General features: G+C 42.7%; 1 protein-coding gene across 13 annotated transcripts in view; it reads right to left on the reverse strand.

Annotated features, from left to right (window-relative positions):
- Window positions 1-15,816, reverse strand: part of ptprt (protein tyrosine phosphatase receptor type T) — a 413,011-nt gene that overhangs the window by 161,153 nt on the left and 236,042 nt on the right. For all 13 annotated transcript variants that reach the window (XM_036949848.1, XM_036949853.1, XM_021568407.2 and 10 more), the window contains exon 8: window positions 7,379-7,675. In XM_036949848.1, the coding sequence (XP_036805743.1) occupies window positions 7,379-7,675 (297 nt within the window). The remainder of the gene's footprint in view (window positions 1-7,378; window positions 7,676-15,816) is intronic.

Consider the following 15,816-nt stretch of genomic DNA (forward strand, 5'->3'; position numbering starts at 1 on the left):
GTCACAGGATGGCTACTTTGAAGAATCTCAAATATAAACTTTTTTGGTTACTACAAGATTCCATATGTGTTATTTCATAGTTTTCATGTCTTCACTATTATTCTATAGTGTAGAAAATAGTACAAATAAACAAAAACCCTTGAATGAGTAGGTGTGTCCAAACTTTAGACTCGTACTGTGTATATACACACGTTAGTGCCTTAGACCGCGCTCCCGTTTTCCCTTGAAACGATATAACTGATCGAGATCTAATTACTTTAAAATAGAGATTACGTTAGTTTTCTTTTTGTTTTTACACATTGCTTATTTTTTCCATCAACAGACTTGTTCAATTGTGTTGAATGGGATAAGTATGATAGGTAGGAAATAACATATTACATACTTTTGTGTGCTTTTAATTTTCCATTTTATTGGGCATTAACAACTGAATAAATGAATCCTTGATGGATCTTGTGTATGTTTCCGACCCTAAAGGGAAGAATTGCTATTTAAAGTTGGCATACAAACATACCCTTAACTGAAAAACAATGTTTTGCTAAAGCGGAGAAGCAATGACGTTACACAGAAAATGGGAGCTTGAGATTAAAAGGAGATGAGCATTTTTGGTGTTTTGTTCAAGGGCTTGTTTTTCACATTATGTTCAAGAAACGTATGTTGTAAACAAAATGAGTCATTTTGTGCTTAAATTGGAAGTGTGTAATCAATATTTTCAGATACATTTGTTGATATATTTGACTTTGGTCGCCTATTGTTTACACTGTTTAACATTCAGCTACCGAGTGTAAATTGAAATGCTATTTATTATTTATTTTTTTATGTCCATTGTAGAAAGTTCACAAATAGAAATCAACCTATTTGAAAAGATTTGACAGATTTTTTTTTAAAGATAGCGCATGCCAAGAAAAACAACAAAAAGCAGTATTGTGTTTTTCATGCTGTGCTCCATAAAAGCTGTCTCTCTAAAGTCAGATAAATCTCTGGTAAAAGGATTATTCAATCCTCACTGTTTTAAATCTCCTCAGGGACCTCACTGATTTTCTAATAATAGATGATTTAACCATCCAGGGTGCGCTCAAGACAAAACACATGCCAAATGAGAAATCGAGAACAATCCTCCCGCTCCTGTTTTTTTTTTGTTGAAGAATTAGAGCTAACAAAGAATTCCAACATGTCGAGAAACTTTCCTTGACAGTATCAGTGTTACGGTAAAAACGTCTCTTTGGTGGAATAAACATGGTTATTTGTGTTGGGTGGGGGTTTGGAGGCTGACTGGGGATGACAAATATCTTTGGGCTAAGTACATCCAATGCTTCATCGACCATATGACGCTAAGCCCTGGCATCATTGCTTTCCAATCTGATTACGAATGGCAGGATCAGTGGACAACAAGTGGATATGGACACGGACAAACACCCACACCCCGCCACCAACCCCACATGCAACACAGGTCTAAAGGTCTAACCTGGTGAAGCAGCCTGCCTGACTGGCCAAACAAAGAGGTGGATGCTTCTGATCCTTACACTGTCCATGAACAAAGGGTTAACATGGCAGTCCATGACATTAAGAGTAAATGTAATATTACAAAATGTGCTAGAAAGTACTGTGTTGCGTGAATAACACTATATTGCTCTAAGACTAGGATCAACAATAAATGTATTGATCATTGTTGACAAAAAACTATAAAAGTACATTGGCATTACAGTAAAATACACTGAGAAGGTGTACAGGTGTAAAGAAAATAGAAACATTTATCGGGTGACTTAAATCTAACCACTAAACTCCCAAATCTAATCTCCTTCTGGTAAACTGGGAGCTTAAATTAATGGGATTCAGTGTCATTTCTACCTTAATTTGAACCTCCATTGTGGCTGTAAAAATACTTCCATTTCAACAGCAAGGGGAAAAAGGAACATTTAAAATTCAAAGCATATTCGCAAGATGATGCATACTGCTTTAAAGCAAAAGTCATTACCATAGAAGTGCAATTAGCACTGCTGAGAACAGTCAATGTGCACTAATTACAAAATTACAACCCAGAGATTACAGATTGTTCATGAAAAAACTATTTACACATTTCCTGAGACGTTGCTACTCTCAACTAGTTTGAGACCTCGTGGGAGGTTTGGGCTGTGATAAATGAAAAGATAACCACAGTCTTTATGGAATGAGGATGTCATAGTTCAGGGATAATGGCAAGGTCTCCACATTTTTATGTTATACGTTACATCCAATAACACAAATACAATGTTTTCATTTGTGCTTATTAATTTCCGCTGTAGTCATATTGTGTTTTGAACACTTTGATAACAGGCTGTAAACAGCATTCATTATACAGTTATTAGAAGTGAAGACAATCATTATTGTGGTTTTAATTATCAAATCAAAATCAAATCAAATCGTATTTGTCACAAGCGCCGAATACAACCTTACAGTGAAATGCTTACTTAAAACTGCATTGTTGGTTAAGGGCTTGAAAGAAAAATACCTAAAAAAATACGAAATAAAAGTAACAAATAAGTCAAGAGCAGCAGCAAAATAACAATACAGAGGCTATATACAGGGGGTACCGGTACAGAGTCAATGTGTGGGGGCACCGGTTAGTCGAGGTAATTGAGCTAATATGTACGTGTAGGTAGAGTTATTAAAGTGACTATGCATAGATAATAACAGATAGTTAGCAGCAGCGTAAAAGTGGGGGGGGGGGCAATGCAAATAGTCTGGGTAGCCACTTGATTAGATGTTCAGGAGTCTTATGGCTTGGGGGTAGAAGCTGATTAGAAGCCTCTTTGACCTAGACTTGGCGCTCCGGTACCACTTGCCGTGCTGTAGCAGAGAGAACAGTCTATGACTAGGGTGGCTGGAATTGTTGACCATTTTTAGGGTCTTCCTCTGACACTGCGTTGTATAGAGGTCATGGGTGGCAGGAAGCTTGGCCCCAGTGATGTACTGATGGTGCAGCTGTAGAACCTTTTGAGGATCTGAGGACCCATGACAAATATTTTCAGTCTCCTGAGGGGGAATAGGTTTTGTCGTGCCCTCGTCATGACTGTCTTGGTGTGCTTGCACCATGTTAGTTTGTTGGTGTGGAACTTGAACTTGAAGCTCTCAGCCTGCTCCACCACAGCCCTGTCGATTAGAATGGGGGCGTGCTCGGTCTTCATTTTTCTGTAGGCCACAATCATCTCCTTTGTCTTGATCACATTGAGGGAGAGGTTGTTGTCTTTGCACCACATGGTCAGGTCTCCGACCTCCTCCCTATAGGTTGTCTCATCGTTGTCAGGGATGCCTGGCCATGCAGTCATGAGTGAACAGGGAGTACAGGAGGAGACTGAGCACGCACCCCTGAGGTGCCCCCGTGTTGAGGATCAGCGTGGCGGATGTGTTGTTGCCTACCCTTACCACCTGGGGGCGGCCCGTCAGGAAGTCCAGGATCCAGTTGCAGAGGGAGGTGTTTAAGTCCCAGAGTCCTTAGCTTAGTGATGAGCTTTGAGGGCACTCATGGTGTTGAACACTGAGCTGTAGTCAATGAATAGCATTCTCACATAGGTGTTCCTTTTGTCCAGGTGTGAAAGGGTAGTGTGGAGTGCAATAGAGATTGCATCATCTGTGTATCTGTTGGGCCGGAATGCAAATTGGAGTGGATCTAGGGTTTCTGGGATAATGGTGTGGATGTGAGCCATGACCAGCCTTTCAAAGCACTTCATGACAACAGATGTGAGTGCTACAGGTCGGTAGTCATTTAGGCAGGTTACCTTAGTGTTCTTGGGCATAGGGACTATGGTGGTCTGCTTGAATCATGTTGTTATTACAAACTTGGACAGGGAGAGGTTGAAAATGTCAGTGAAGATACTTGCCAGTTGGTCAGCGCATGCTCTGAGTACATGTCCTGGTAATCTATCTGGCCCTGCGGCCTTGTGAATGTTGACCTGTTTAAAGGTCTAACATTGACTACGGAGAGCATGATCACACAGTTGTTCGGAACAGCTGATGGTCTCATGCATGTTTCAGTAGGCTTGTGACACTGGGCAACTCTCAGCTGTGCTTCCCTTTGTAGTCTGTAATAGTTTGCAAGATTTGCCACATCCGACGAGCTTCGGAGCCGGTGTAGTACGATTAAATCTTAGTCCTGTATTGACGATTTGCCTGTTTGATGGTTCATCTGAGGGCACAGCGGGATTTCGTATAAGCTTCCGTGTCCCACTCCTTGAAAACAGCAGCTCTACCCATTAGCTCAGTGCGGATGTTGCCTGTAATCCATGGCTTCTGGTATGTACGTACAGTCACTGTGGGGACGATGTCATCGATGCACTTATTGATGAAGCCAGCGACTGATGTCCTCATTGCCATCAGAAGAATCCTGGAACATATTCCACTCTGTGCTAGCAACACAGTCCTGAAGCTTAGCATCTGCTTCACCTGACCACTTTTGTATTGACCGAGTAACTGGTGCTTCCTGCTTGAATTTTTGCTTGTATGCAGGCATCAGGAGGATAGAATTATGGTCAGATTTGCCAAATGGAGGGCGAGGGAGAGCTTTGTACGCGTGAGTTTCTGTGTGTGGATTAAAGGAGGTCTAGAGTTTTTTTCCCCTGGTTGCACATTTAACATGTTGGTAGAAATGAGGTAAAACAGATTTAACCTATGGGCTAGGGGTTGTATTCTGACGTCTGGATGAAAAGCATGCCCAAAGTAAACTGCTTGCTACTCAGGCCCGGAAGCTAGGATATGCATATAATCGGAATATTTGGATAGAAAACACTCGAAAGTTTCTAAAACTGTTAATATAATGTCTGTGAGTATAACAGTACTGATATGGCAGGCGAAAACCCTAGGACAAACCATCTTCCCCAAAAAATGTCAGCCTACCACTGTTTCCAATGGCTGTCATGTTCATTATGAGGCAAAAACCTCCCAGATTGCAGTTCTTAGGTTTTCCACTAGATGCCATCAGTCTTTAGAAAGAGTTTCAGGCTTTAAAATTTTTTTTTGCCAGATAATGTGGTTTTTCTAAGTGGCTCCCATTTTGGCTGTAGTGTTTCCATGTGTGTGGATGGCTTTCTTTGTTGTTTATCTCCGGTAAAGACAATAACGATTCTCCGTCTTAAATTTTATAGTTTATTTACATATTAGGGTACCTGAGGTTTGATTATAAACATTGTTTGAGAAGTTTATTGGTAACGTTTGGGATTCATTTTATGTATTTTGAAGGAGGGAAAAAGGTTGATTATTGAATGAAGCGCGCCAGCTAAACTGAGTTTTTGGGGATATAAAGAAGGACATTATCGGACAAAAGGACCATTTGTGATGTAGCTGGGACCTTTTGGAGTGACAACAGAAGAAGATCTTCAAAAGGTAAGGCATTTATTATATCGCTATTTCTGACTTTTGTTGCGCACCAGCCTGGTTGAAAAATGTCCTCAGATAATCGCATGGTGTGCTTTCTCCGTAAAGCCTTTTTGAAACCTGACACAGCGGCTGGATTAACAAGAAGTTAAGCTTTATTTTGATGTATGACACTTGTATTTTCGTGAATGTTAAATACCGTCATTTCTGGACTATTAAGGGCACCTGAATATAAACCGCACCCACTGAATTTTTTTTAAATATGAATTTTGTACATAAATAAGCCGCACATGTCTATAAGCCGCAGGTGCCTACAGGTACATTGAAACAAAAATAAAAAAAATAGCAGTAAACAGTAGCCTACCAAGAAAGTCATTGGTCACTATCTTCCTCCTCCTGTGCACTGAAACCACTGAAGTCATCTCCTTCGGTGTTGGAGTTGAATAGCCTCCGAATTGCTTCGTTCGATGTTGGATCGCTGCCCTCTTCAACACGCAGCAGTCCAGCCTTTCGAAACCCGTTGATGATAGTGGATTTTTTGACAATGCTCCACGCTGTCAGCAGCTCTATTTCCTTTTCCAACAGCCAGATCGATCGCCTTCAACTTGAAAGCTGCATCATTTGCATTTCTCCGTGTCTTTGCCATGATGAGGTTGACAAAATGACTACCGTAATCAGAATGATGGGAAGTTTGAGCGCGCTCGATTTACGTCACATTATGTGACGGTGCTCAGTTTTTTGGCGGCATGAATCTTGTGAAAGCGGAAAAAATCCATAAATTAGCTGTGTCATTGTATAAACTGCGAGGTTCAAAGCGTGGGAAAAAAGTAGCGGCTTATAGTCCGGAAATTACGGTAGTTATATTTCTGTAATTTGAATTTCGCGCTCCGCAATTTCACAGGATGTTGTCGAGGTGGGTCGCTAGCGGAACGCCTGCGCCAGAAAGGTTAAGTTTCCTTGCATTAAAGTTTCCGGCCACTAGGAGAGCCGCCTCTGGATGAGCATTTTCCTGTTTGCTTACAGCTCATTGAGTGCGGTCTTAGTGGTTTTTGGTGGTAAATAAACTACTACGAAGAATATAGATGAAAACTCTCTAGCTAGATAGATAGTGAGGTCTACAGCTTATCATGAGATACTCTACCTCAGGTGAGCAAAACCTAGAGACTTCCTTAGATATTGGGCACCAGCCACTCCTTTTCTTACCAGAGGCTGCTGTTCTATCCTGCCGATACAGTGTATAACCCGCCAGCTGTATGTTATTCATGTCGTCGTTCAACCACGACTCGGTGAGATATTACAGTTTTCTTATGTCCCATTGTTAGGATATACGTGTAGTTTGTCCACTTTATTATCAAGCGATTGTACGTTGGCCAATAGTACCGATGGCAAAGGCAGATTAGCCACTCGTTGCTGGATCCTCACAAGGCACCCGATCTCCTTCCGCGAAACCTTTCTCCTGTGAATGACGGGGATGAGGCCCTGTTCAGGTGTCTGGAGTAAATCCCTCTCGCCCGACACTTTAATTAGTGGATCAATTAAGGTCTTACTATGTTTCTATCAACTTGCAGTTCTATCAAGCAGGTGCCTTTACGGCAAAGCATTGTCTGTTTGAATACATGTATGAAGCAACAACAATAATGTCAACTATCTGTAGCCATCAAGGAGTCTATTCCAAGAAGTAAGCTATCGTGATCTATTTTTAAAGGCAAGATTTTGGTATAAAGACACAATAGTATGCATAGAAATCTCTCTCTCTCTCTCTCTCATTGACAAATGTGTATTTTTTTGTGTCATATTTTTGGCATGTGCAGAGATGGAATTTAGGCACCGTCCCCAGCCGGGCTAGTAGAAAGCAATTTATCCAAAACCGTGCGATACTTCAAAAGACCATATTTTACTATCTTTTGGCTAGTATCCCTATGTTTACAGAGAGCAGGTCTACAGTTAAATCCCTTGCATGTATTTGAACTAGGAACAGGACAAGACAGTAGAACCAAGACAAAACCACTAAAGAAACAAATACTCTGACACACACCATCCTCCTCTGTCTGCTTGACGATCTCCTCGCTCTCCTTGCTTCCCTCTGGGTTGGCGAGGACCAGGCGAAGGCGTACAGTGACGAAGGGCCTCAGGCCCCGCAGGGTGAAGTGGGATGATGTCTGGATCAATTCCTCGGCGGCAAACTCCTGCTGGTTGAACACATACTGGTACTGCACTGTCAGGTTGTAGCTGTGGCAGCGCGTCACGGCGTAGCCAAATGTCTCCCACTGCAGAGTGAGCTGGCGGGCCCGAATGTCCACCACATTGACATTCTGAGGCCCGTGGACTGGGTCTGAAGGAGAAAGAGAGGAACAGGGGTTAGACTTTGTGAACATATCCTCATATCCAACCATTGGCAAATGAAGAGGCACTGACTGCCTCACTGCTTAGGGATCCCATAATTGATTGCACAGGATGAGCCGATGTTGGATGGCATTGAGTCACATGAGGGGAAACAAACCTGAACTGCTATTGATGTATTTTGGAGATAGTTGTTTAGCACAGCACTTTGATCAAGTCTGCCTCGCTACCTTGCATGAGTGAATGACAAACAGATTGCTCAAACAAAGCTCTTTAGCCTCGAGGTCATTCTATTTCCCCTAGGTTAGCTAATAACATCTAAATCATTCAAGATGGTGTGAGACAAAACCGCCCTTCCATTTTTGTTCTGTTTGGGTGCATCTGGGTGGGACTTGAAATTTAAACGGTTTTGTCTGATTTTACAAGATGAAATGCCTGTAGTGTAATCTGGATAAACCAAAGCTAAGTGCACAAACAACTGGCATTTGGTTGCAGAGCTCTTGAACCGTTTGAACTGGTTATTAAGAAGCCCCTCGAATCTTATCGATGGCATCATCCAGAAAAGCATTTATGTAATTCCTGAATACTTTATTGTTTGGAGATACAGTACAAAGTTTTGATGGCGTCTACTTTATGATATGAGTGATGTTATAATATGAGTCTGGGAAAAGGAGACCAGCAAGCTCCATGTATTGCAGTTGTGGTAAACTACACAGTGATCAATATAAATACCGGTAAATCTACATTTTCATCCATCACATACTACTATTCTCCACAGAACACAAAACACAGTAACTTGACAACTTTGTGTAATAAAGACTTATTATGCATGCTTAGATCAAGGCCTCACAGTGATGGAACTGATTGAGAATAATGCTGAACAACAAAAGCCCAAATCCCCAGGTCTGAATGGGCCCGATTAGGGCTAATCTACGACTAATCAGGGTTCATTCGGAAATCAGCTCTAAGAAGATTGCTAATTTCAGTCTAGAAAATCCATCAGGGGGAACTCCCTAGGTCAGCAGACAAAAAAATAGTGACATCTGTGAAGCCTGAGTTAAAACTTTGCTTTTGCCGTTAAGTCAATGAAGGCATCTCCTGAGTTGCCCTTGATCTTGACAAATAATGACTCAGTGTTGTCGTTGTTATTTATACCCTTTCTCACCCTCTTCCTCCTCCAGCTATCTACCCCAAATAAAACAGAGGGAAGGAGGGAGTGAAGGAGGGAGGGAGTAAGGGATGGAGGGATAGTAGGGGGCTAGCATTGGGCATGACTCAAGTCTCATTAATCAGGGTACATGGCGGTCGGAAGTGTTTGGCACACACTGAGAAAGGGAAACTGAGAGGATTGCTATGCCATGGGTGAGCTGATTCCACCCCAGGTAGGGAAAGGGGGATATCTGGTCATTTGTACAACTGAATGACATCAAGAATACCTGCCGCCCCTATAATCACCAAGGCCTCAAAAGTTCCCCTCTACTTCACGACAGCCATTGTACCCTGACAGGTACTACAATGTCCAGCAATTCCCACTCACAATTGTCATACAAAAAACACGTATACAGTGGTGGGACATTGTCCATCTTTGTTCGAGAGACTGAGAGATTGTGATGCCTTCTAGCTAAGTGGAACTGAGGGTACAGTCAGGATGAGGTCGAATGGTGTTTAAGTGTGTAGGACAGGTCAAAGCGGAAGGCCGATGGAATCCGATGTTTTCATGTCGTTATCTTGGTGCAATAGAAGAACACACAAGTTCACCAGGTTTTCTCATGGAGCATGGGACCTGGATTTGTTTGATTTCCTTTGTCATTTTACAGACTAGACTACAGTACATGTTCTTAACAACTCAATATATCTCTGTAGCCTACACTTTCATCAAACCAAACATTGAATTGTGTGGGTCTATCCATGAGTGCACAGAGCATGCAGGAAAATCCAGCCCCACTTATATAAGGAATCACAAATGAGTTGTCCGACCTTTAGTACAATAGCCCTGCACTTCCACCCCATGGCAAAAAGCATCCTGTTCACATCCTGTGACATTATAAACCCCCATCATTTGAAGTTTGCTATCTCAGTTCAATGAGGGATTCTGGAGTGCAACTCAAACACACACACACACAAATATATACACACATGCACACCCCTGGTGGTTTGTGAGGGCTGGAGAGGCAGAAAACTTCCTGACTGCTAAAGTGCCGGTGTTGGCTGGTCTGTCCATTTTCCTGTCCACAGGTCACCCTTTAAAGCAGAGAACAATTAGGGAGGAAGTGTGGTGGAGCGGAACCGAGTACAACTGTTACCTTAATTACCTGGGCTCTGCCCGTGTGGCTCCCCGCCACTCTCTCACTGCTCCAACAGGCTCCTTTTACAGCAATGCCAATATATATATGAATTTGCCTGAACCTGAGGTTTAAATTGCATTCATGTCTGAGGCATGTATCTGTGTTGAGCTAAGATTAAGTAAATACGTGATTGAGACTAATCAAAAGTGCAGTTTTATTGAGATTCCAAGATAATAAAGTATTATAGGGTCAATCTGCAGTTCACACAACAGCAACGTGGACACCCCGCCATTTCTGCGGCTAGAGAAATGTAACCACCCTAAAGTGAATACATGGGGCTATGGATGCAAGGACTGACCATCCATGAGATCAAAATGATAGTGTCTGTCTACAATCACATTGTTTACACACAATTGAGTAAAACAAGCTTATATTTTGGGTTCTGATGAGGTCTGACAGCTGAACTTAGCTAATGAGGCATTTAGAAGTTATATGTGTTAATAATCCATGGCTATATGTCCTTCATTGAAAGTTAAAAACTATGTAGCAATCGCAGATTTCCCCTTTAAAAAGGTGAGGGCTACTGTATATATTATTAAAGTTCTTTGCATCCCTCTTATGCTATATACTGGCAAAATGTGGTCTCACATTGTTCTCAAGGCTGGATTCCTGTTAAGCATTGCTAAAGTGCACCGCTCTATTCAGTCGCCGCTCAATAGTCCTCAACCGCTCTCCACTTTCACCCACTCGCCAAAAGCCCCTTGCCGTTTTATCAGAGCCTTACAGCATGCAGGCTCAGGGCCCATTCAATTCCTTCCCAAGTGTGCGGCACCACCTCCATTTGGTAGACGAGAGGTGTGGAAACAGGGATAGGGGCATTCAGCCAACTGAAACAAGCCAACTAAACGCCACATGTAACAATTTCAAAGATTTTACTTTGAGTTACAGTTCATATAAGGAAATCGGTCAATTTAAATAAATTCATTCGGCCCTAATTTATGAATTTCTAATGACTGGGAATACAGGTATGCATCTGTTGGTCACAGATACTAAAAAAAATGTAGGCGTGTGGAACAGAAACCAGTCAGTATCGGCCGTGACAACCATTGCCTCATGCAGTGCAACATCTCCTAGAGTTGATCAAGCTGTTGATTGTGGTGTCACGTTCTGACTTTTATTTCCTCTGTTTTGTCGTTATTTAGTGTGGTCAGGGCGTGAGTTGGGGTGGGCAGTCTATGTTTGTTTTTCTATGATTTTGGGATTTCTATGTTTCGGCCTAGTATGGTTATCAATCAGAGGCAGGTGTCATTAGTTGTCTCTGATTGAGAATCATACTTAGGTAGCCTGGGTTTCACTGTTTGTTTGTGGGTGATTGTCTATGTTAGTTGCTTGTGTCAGCACAGTTCTCATTATAGCTTCACGTTCATTATTCGTTTATTGTTTTATATAGTTTGTATTCAGTGTTCAGTGCTTTCTTTAATTAAAAACTTCATCATGAACACATACCATGCTGCATTTTGGTCCGTTCCTTACGACGATCATGACAGAATCACCCACCAAACAAGGACCAAGCGGTGTGGTGGCAGCAGGAGCAGCGCAAGGAGGAATGGACATGGGAGGATGAGTTGGACGGTAAAGGACCCTGGGCATATCCAGGAGAATATCGCGGCCCCAAGGAAGAGCTGGAGGCAGCGAAGGTCGGAGAGGCGCTGGTATGAGGAGGCAGCACGGAGGCGCGGATGGAAGCCCGAGAGTCAGCCCCAAAAATGTCTTGGGGGGTGGCACACAGGAAGTGTGGCAAAGCAAGGTAGGAGACCTGCGCCAACTTCCTGTGCTTACCGGAGGGCGAGAGAGACCGGGCAGGCACCGTGTTATGCTGTGGAGCGCATGGTGTCCCCAGTGCGGGTGCATAGCCCGGTGCGGTACATACAGTGCCTTGCGAAAGTATTCGGCCCCCTTGAACTTTGCGACCTTTTGCCACATTTCAGGCTTCAAACATAAAGATATAAAACTGTATTTGTTTGTGAAGAATCAACAACAAGTGGGACACAATCATGAAGTGGAACAACATTTATTGGATATTTGAAACTTTTTTAACAAATCAAAAACTGAAAAATTGGGTGTGCAAAATTATTCAGCCCCCTTAAGTTAATAGTTTGTAGCGCCACCTTTTGCTGCGATTACAGCTGTAAGTCGCTTGGGGTATGTCTCTATCAGTTTTGCACATCGAGAGACTGAAAATTTTTCCCATTCCTCCTTGCAAAACAGCTCGAGCTCAGTGAGGTTGGATGGAGAGCATTTGTGAACAGCAGTTTTCAGTTCTTTCCACAGATTCTCGATTGGATTCAGGTCTGGACTTTGACTTGGCCATTCTAACACCTGGATATGTTTATTTTTGAACCATTCCATTGTAGATTTTGCTTTATGTTTTGGATCATTGTCTTGTTGGAAGACAAATCTCCGTCCCAGTCTCAGGTCTTTTGCAGACTCCATCAGGTTTTCTTCCAGAATGGTCCTGTATTTGGCTCTATCCATCTTCCCATCAATTTTAACCATCTTCCCTGTCCCTGCTGAAGAAAAGCAGGCCCAAACCATGATGCTGCCACCACCATGTTTGACAGTGGGGATGGTGTGTTCAGGGTGATGAGCTGTGTTGCTTTTACGCCAAACATAACGTTTTGCATTGTTGCCAAAAATTTCAATTTTTGTTTCATCTGACCAGAGCACCTTCTTCCACATGTTTGGTGTGTCTCCCAGGTGGCTTGTGGCAAACTTTAAACTACACTTTTTATGGATATCTTTAAGAAATGGCTTTCTTCTTGCCACTCTTCCATAAAGGCCAGATTTGTGCAATATACGACTGATTGTTGTCCTATGGACAGAGTCTCCCACCTCAGCTGTAGATCTCTGCAGTTCATCCAGAGTGATCATGGGCCTCTTGGCTGCATCTCTGATCAGTCTTCTCCTTGTATGAGCTGAAAGTTTAGAGGGACGGCCAGGTCTTGGTAGATTTGCAGTGGTCTGATACTCCTTCCATTTCAATATTATCGCTTGCACAGTGCTCCTTGGGATGTTTAAAGCTTGGGAAATCTTTTTGCATCCAAATCCGGCTTTTAACTTCTTCACAACAGTATCTCGGACCTGCCTGGTGTGTTCCTTGTTCTTCATGATGCTCTCTGCGCTTTTAACGGACCTCTGAGACTATCACAGTGCAGGTGCATTTATACGGAGACTTGAATACACACAGGTGGATTGTATTTATCATCATTAGTCATTTAGGTCAACATTGGATCATTCAGAGATCCTCACTGAACTTCTGGAGAGAGTTTGCTGTACTGAAAGTAAAGGGGCTGAATAATTTTGCACGCCCAATTTTTCAGTTTTTGATTTGTTAAAAAAGTTTGAAATATCCAATAAATGTTGTTCCACTTCACGATTGTGTCCCACTTGTTGTTGATTCTTCACAAAAAAATAGTTTTATATATTTATGTTTGAAGCCTGAAATGTGGCAAAAGGTTGCAAAGTTCAAGGGGGCCGAATACTTTCGCAAGGCACTGTAGTTGCTTGTGTCAGCACAGTTCTCATTTTTGCTTCACATTCGTTTATTGTTTTGTATAGTTTGTATTCAGTGTTCAGTGCTTTCTTTAATTACAAACTTCATCATGAACACATACCACGCTACATTTTGTTCCGTTCCTTACGACGATCGTGACATGTGGCTTGTTTTCCCACTCCTCTTCAATGGCTGTGCAACGTTTGTTGGATATTGGCGGGAACTGGAACATGCTGTTGTGCACGTTGATCCAGAGCATCAGAAGCAATTTTTGAAAAAACAATGGGAGGTGGCTTATGGTAGAGAAATCAAAATTAAACTCTTTGGCAACAACTCTGGTGGACATTCCTGGTGTCAGCATGCCTATTGCATGCTCCCTCAACTTGAGACATCTGTAGCATTGTGTTGTGTGACAAAATGCACAGCACAAAGTGCACCTGTGTAATAATCATGCTTTTTAATCAGCTTCTTGATATGCCACACCTGTCAGGTGGATGGATTATATTGGCAAATGAGAAATACTCACCAACAGGGATGTAAACAAATTTGTGTGCACAATTTTAGAGAAATAAGCTTTTTGTACATATGGGACATTTCTGGGATCTTTTATTTCAGCTCATAAAACATGAGACCAATACTATCTGTTGCATTTATATTTTTGTTCAGTGTATAACAAACAAATACAAAACGAGAAACGGTGTGTATTCTTCTTCCAAAATTAATAACTTGAAAACAAAAGAATGGTGGTGGTGGGGAGAGAGAGCGAGAGAGAAAAGCAATCTAAATTGGGGTGAGAGCAGAGTGTAGACTGATGGCACCGAGACTACACAGCTAGCATCATATCCCCTCAACACCATTAGCACCTTCACCAGCATCGCCTGCCACCCACCCCTTCCCCAAAAGGGTCTGTATCGAGAGATCCTTCTGGTTATTATTATGCTCTCCCTACAGTGGAGTTGGTGAGCTGAAAAAGCAATCATCCTTCCCCCTCAGAATGAATCAAACCGGCACTCATTCCAATAATTTAGGCTCACTGGAGGAAAATATCTTACTCCACTCGCTGCTTCCCCCGGTAATGAGTTCTCACAATGAGGATCAAAATACATCAAATGCCCACAGATAGATTCTCAGGTACACTCACTCTCTCAGTCAGCGCATGGGGGAACAAACTTGTATATTTATGAACCTGGGAAGACTTGTACATTAGTATACCCCGTGTGCCCACTGCCCTTGTAAGCCAATCTGTTGCTGGAAGGAGTAGAGGCTGGACCCTAGATGGCGATGCTTGGCGAGGCTCTGTAGAAAGTAGTCTTTATTTTGGTAATGAGGTGAAAACACTGGTTCAAAGAGATGGAGCAGGCCTGTGGCCTGTGTTGTGTTACATCTGAGCCTATACCTGAACCTACGTCTGAAAGCACTGTACATCAAAGCTCAAACAAGACACGCTACAGACAGTGTCTGATGTTGAGGAAATATGGAGTGACTTCCTTTTGTCTGCAATTCAGTGTGGACACCGGCTCGTCAAATATTTCATTCCAAAATCATTGGCATTATATAATATATAATATGGAGTTGGTCCCCCCTTTGCTGCTCTAACAGCCTCCACACTTCTGGGAAGGCTTTCCACTAGATGTTGGAACATTGCTGCGGGGACTTTCTTCCATTGATGTTGGGTGATTAGGCTTGGCTCACAGTCGGCATTCCAATTCATCCCACAGGTGTTCGATGGGGTGGAGGTCAGGGCTCTGTGCAGGCAAGTCAAGTTCTTCCACACCAATCTCGACAAACCACTTCTGTATGGACCTCACTTTGTTCAAGAGGGAATTGTCATAACAGAAAGGGCCTTCTCCATACTGTTGCCACAAAGTTGGAAGCACAGCATCGTCTAGGATGTCATTGTATAATGTAGCCCCTTCAGTGGAACTAAGGAGCTTAGCCTGAACTATGAAAAACAGCTTCAGACCATTATTTCCTCCTCCACTAAATTTTACATTTGTCCCTACGCATTCGGGCAGGTAGCGTTCTCCTGGTATCCACCAAACCCAGATTTGTCCAGCGTGATTCATCACGCCAGAGAACGTATTTCCACTGCTCCAAAGTCCAATCGTAGCGAGCTTTACACCATTTCAGCCAACGCTTGGCATTGCACATGGTGATCTTAGGGTTGAGCGCGGCTGCCCGGCCATGGAAACCCATTTCATGAAGCTCGTGACGAACAGTTCTTGTTCTGAAGTTGCTTTAAGAGGCAGTTTGGAACGATGTAGTGAGTGTTTCAACCGAGGACACTCAGTGGTC

Source organism: Oncorhynchus mykiss, chromosome 17 (genome assembly GCF_013265735.2).
Source record: "Oncorhynchus mykiss isolate Arlee chromosome 17, USDA_OmykA_1.1, whole genome shotgun sequence".
In the NCBI taxonomy this organism is placed as follows: domain Eukaryota; kingdom Metazoa; phylum Chordata; class Actinopteri; order Salmoniformes; family Salmonidae; genus Oncorhynchus; species Oncorhynchus mykiss.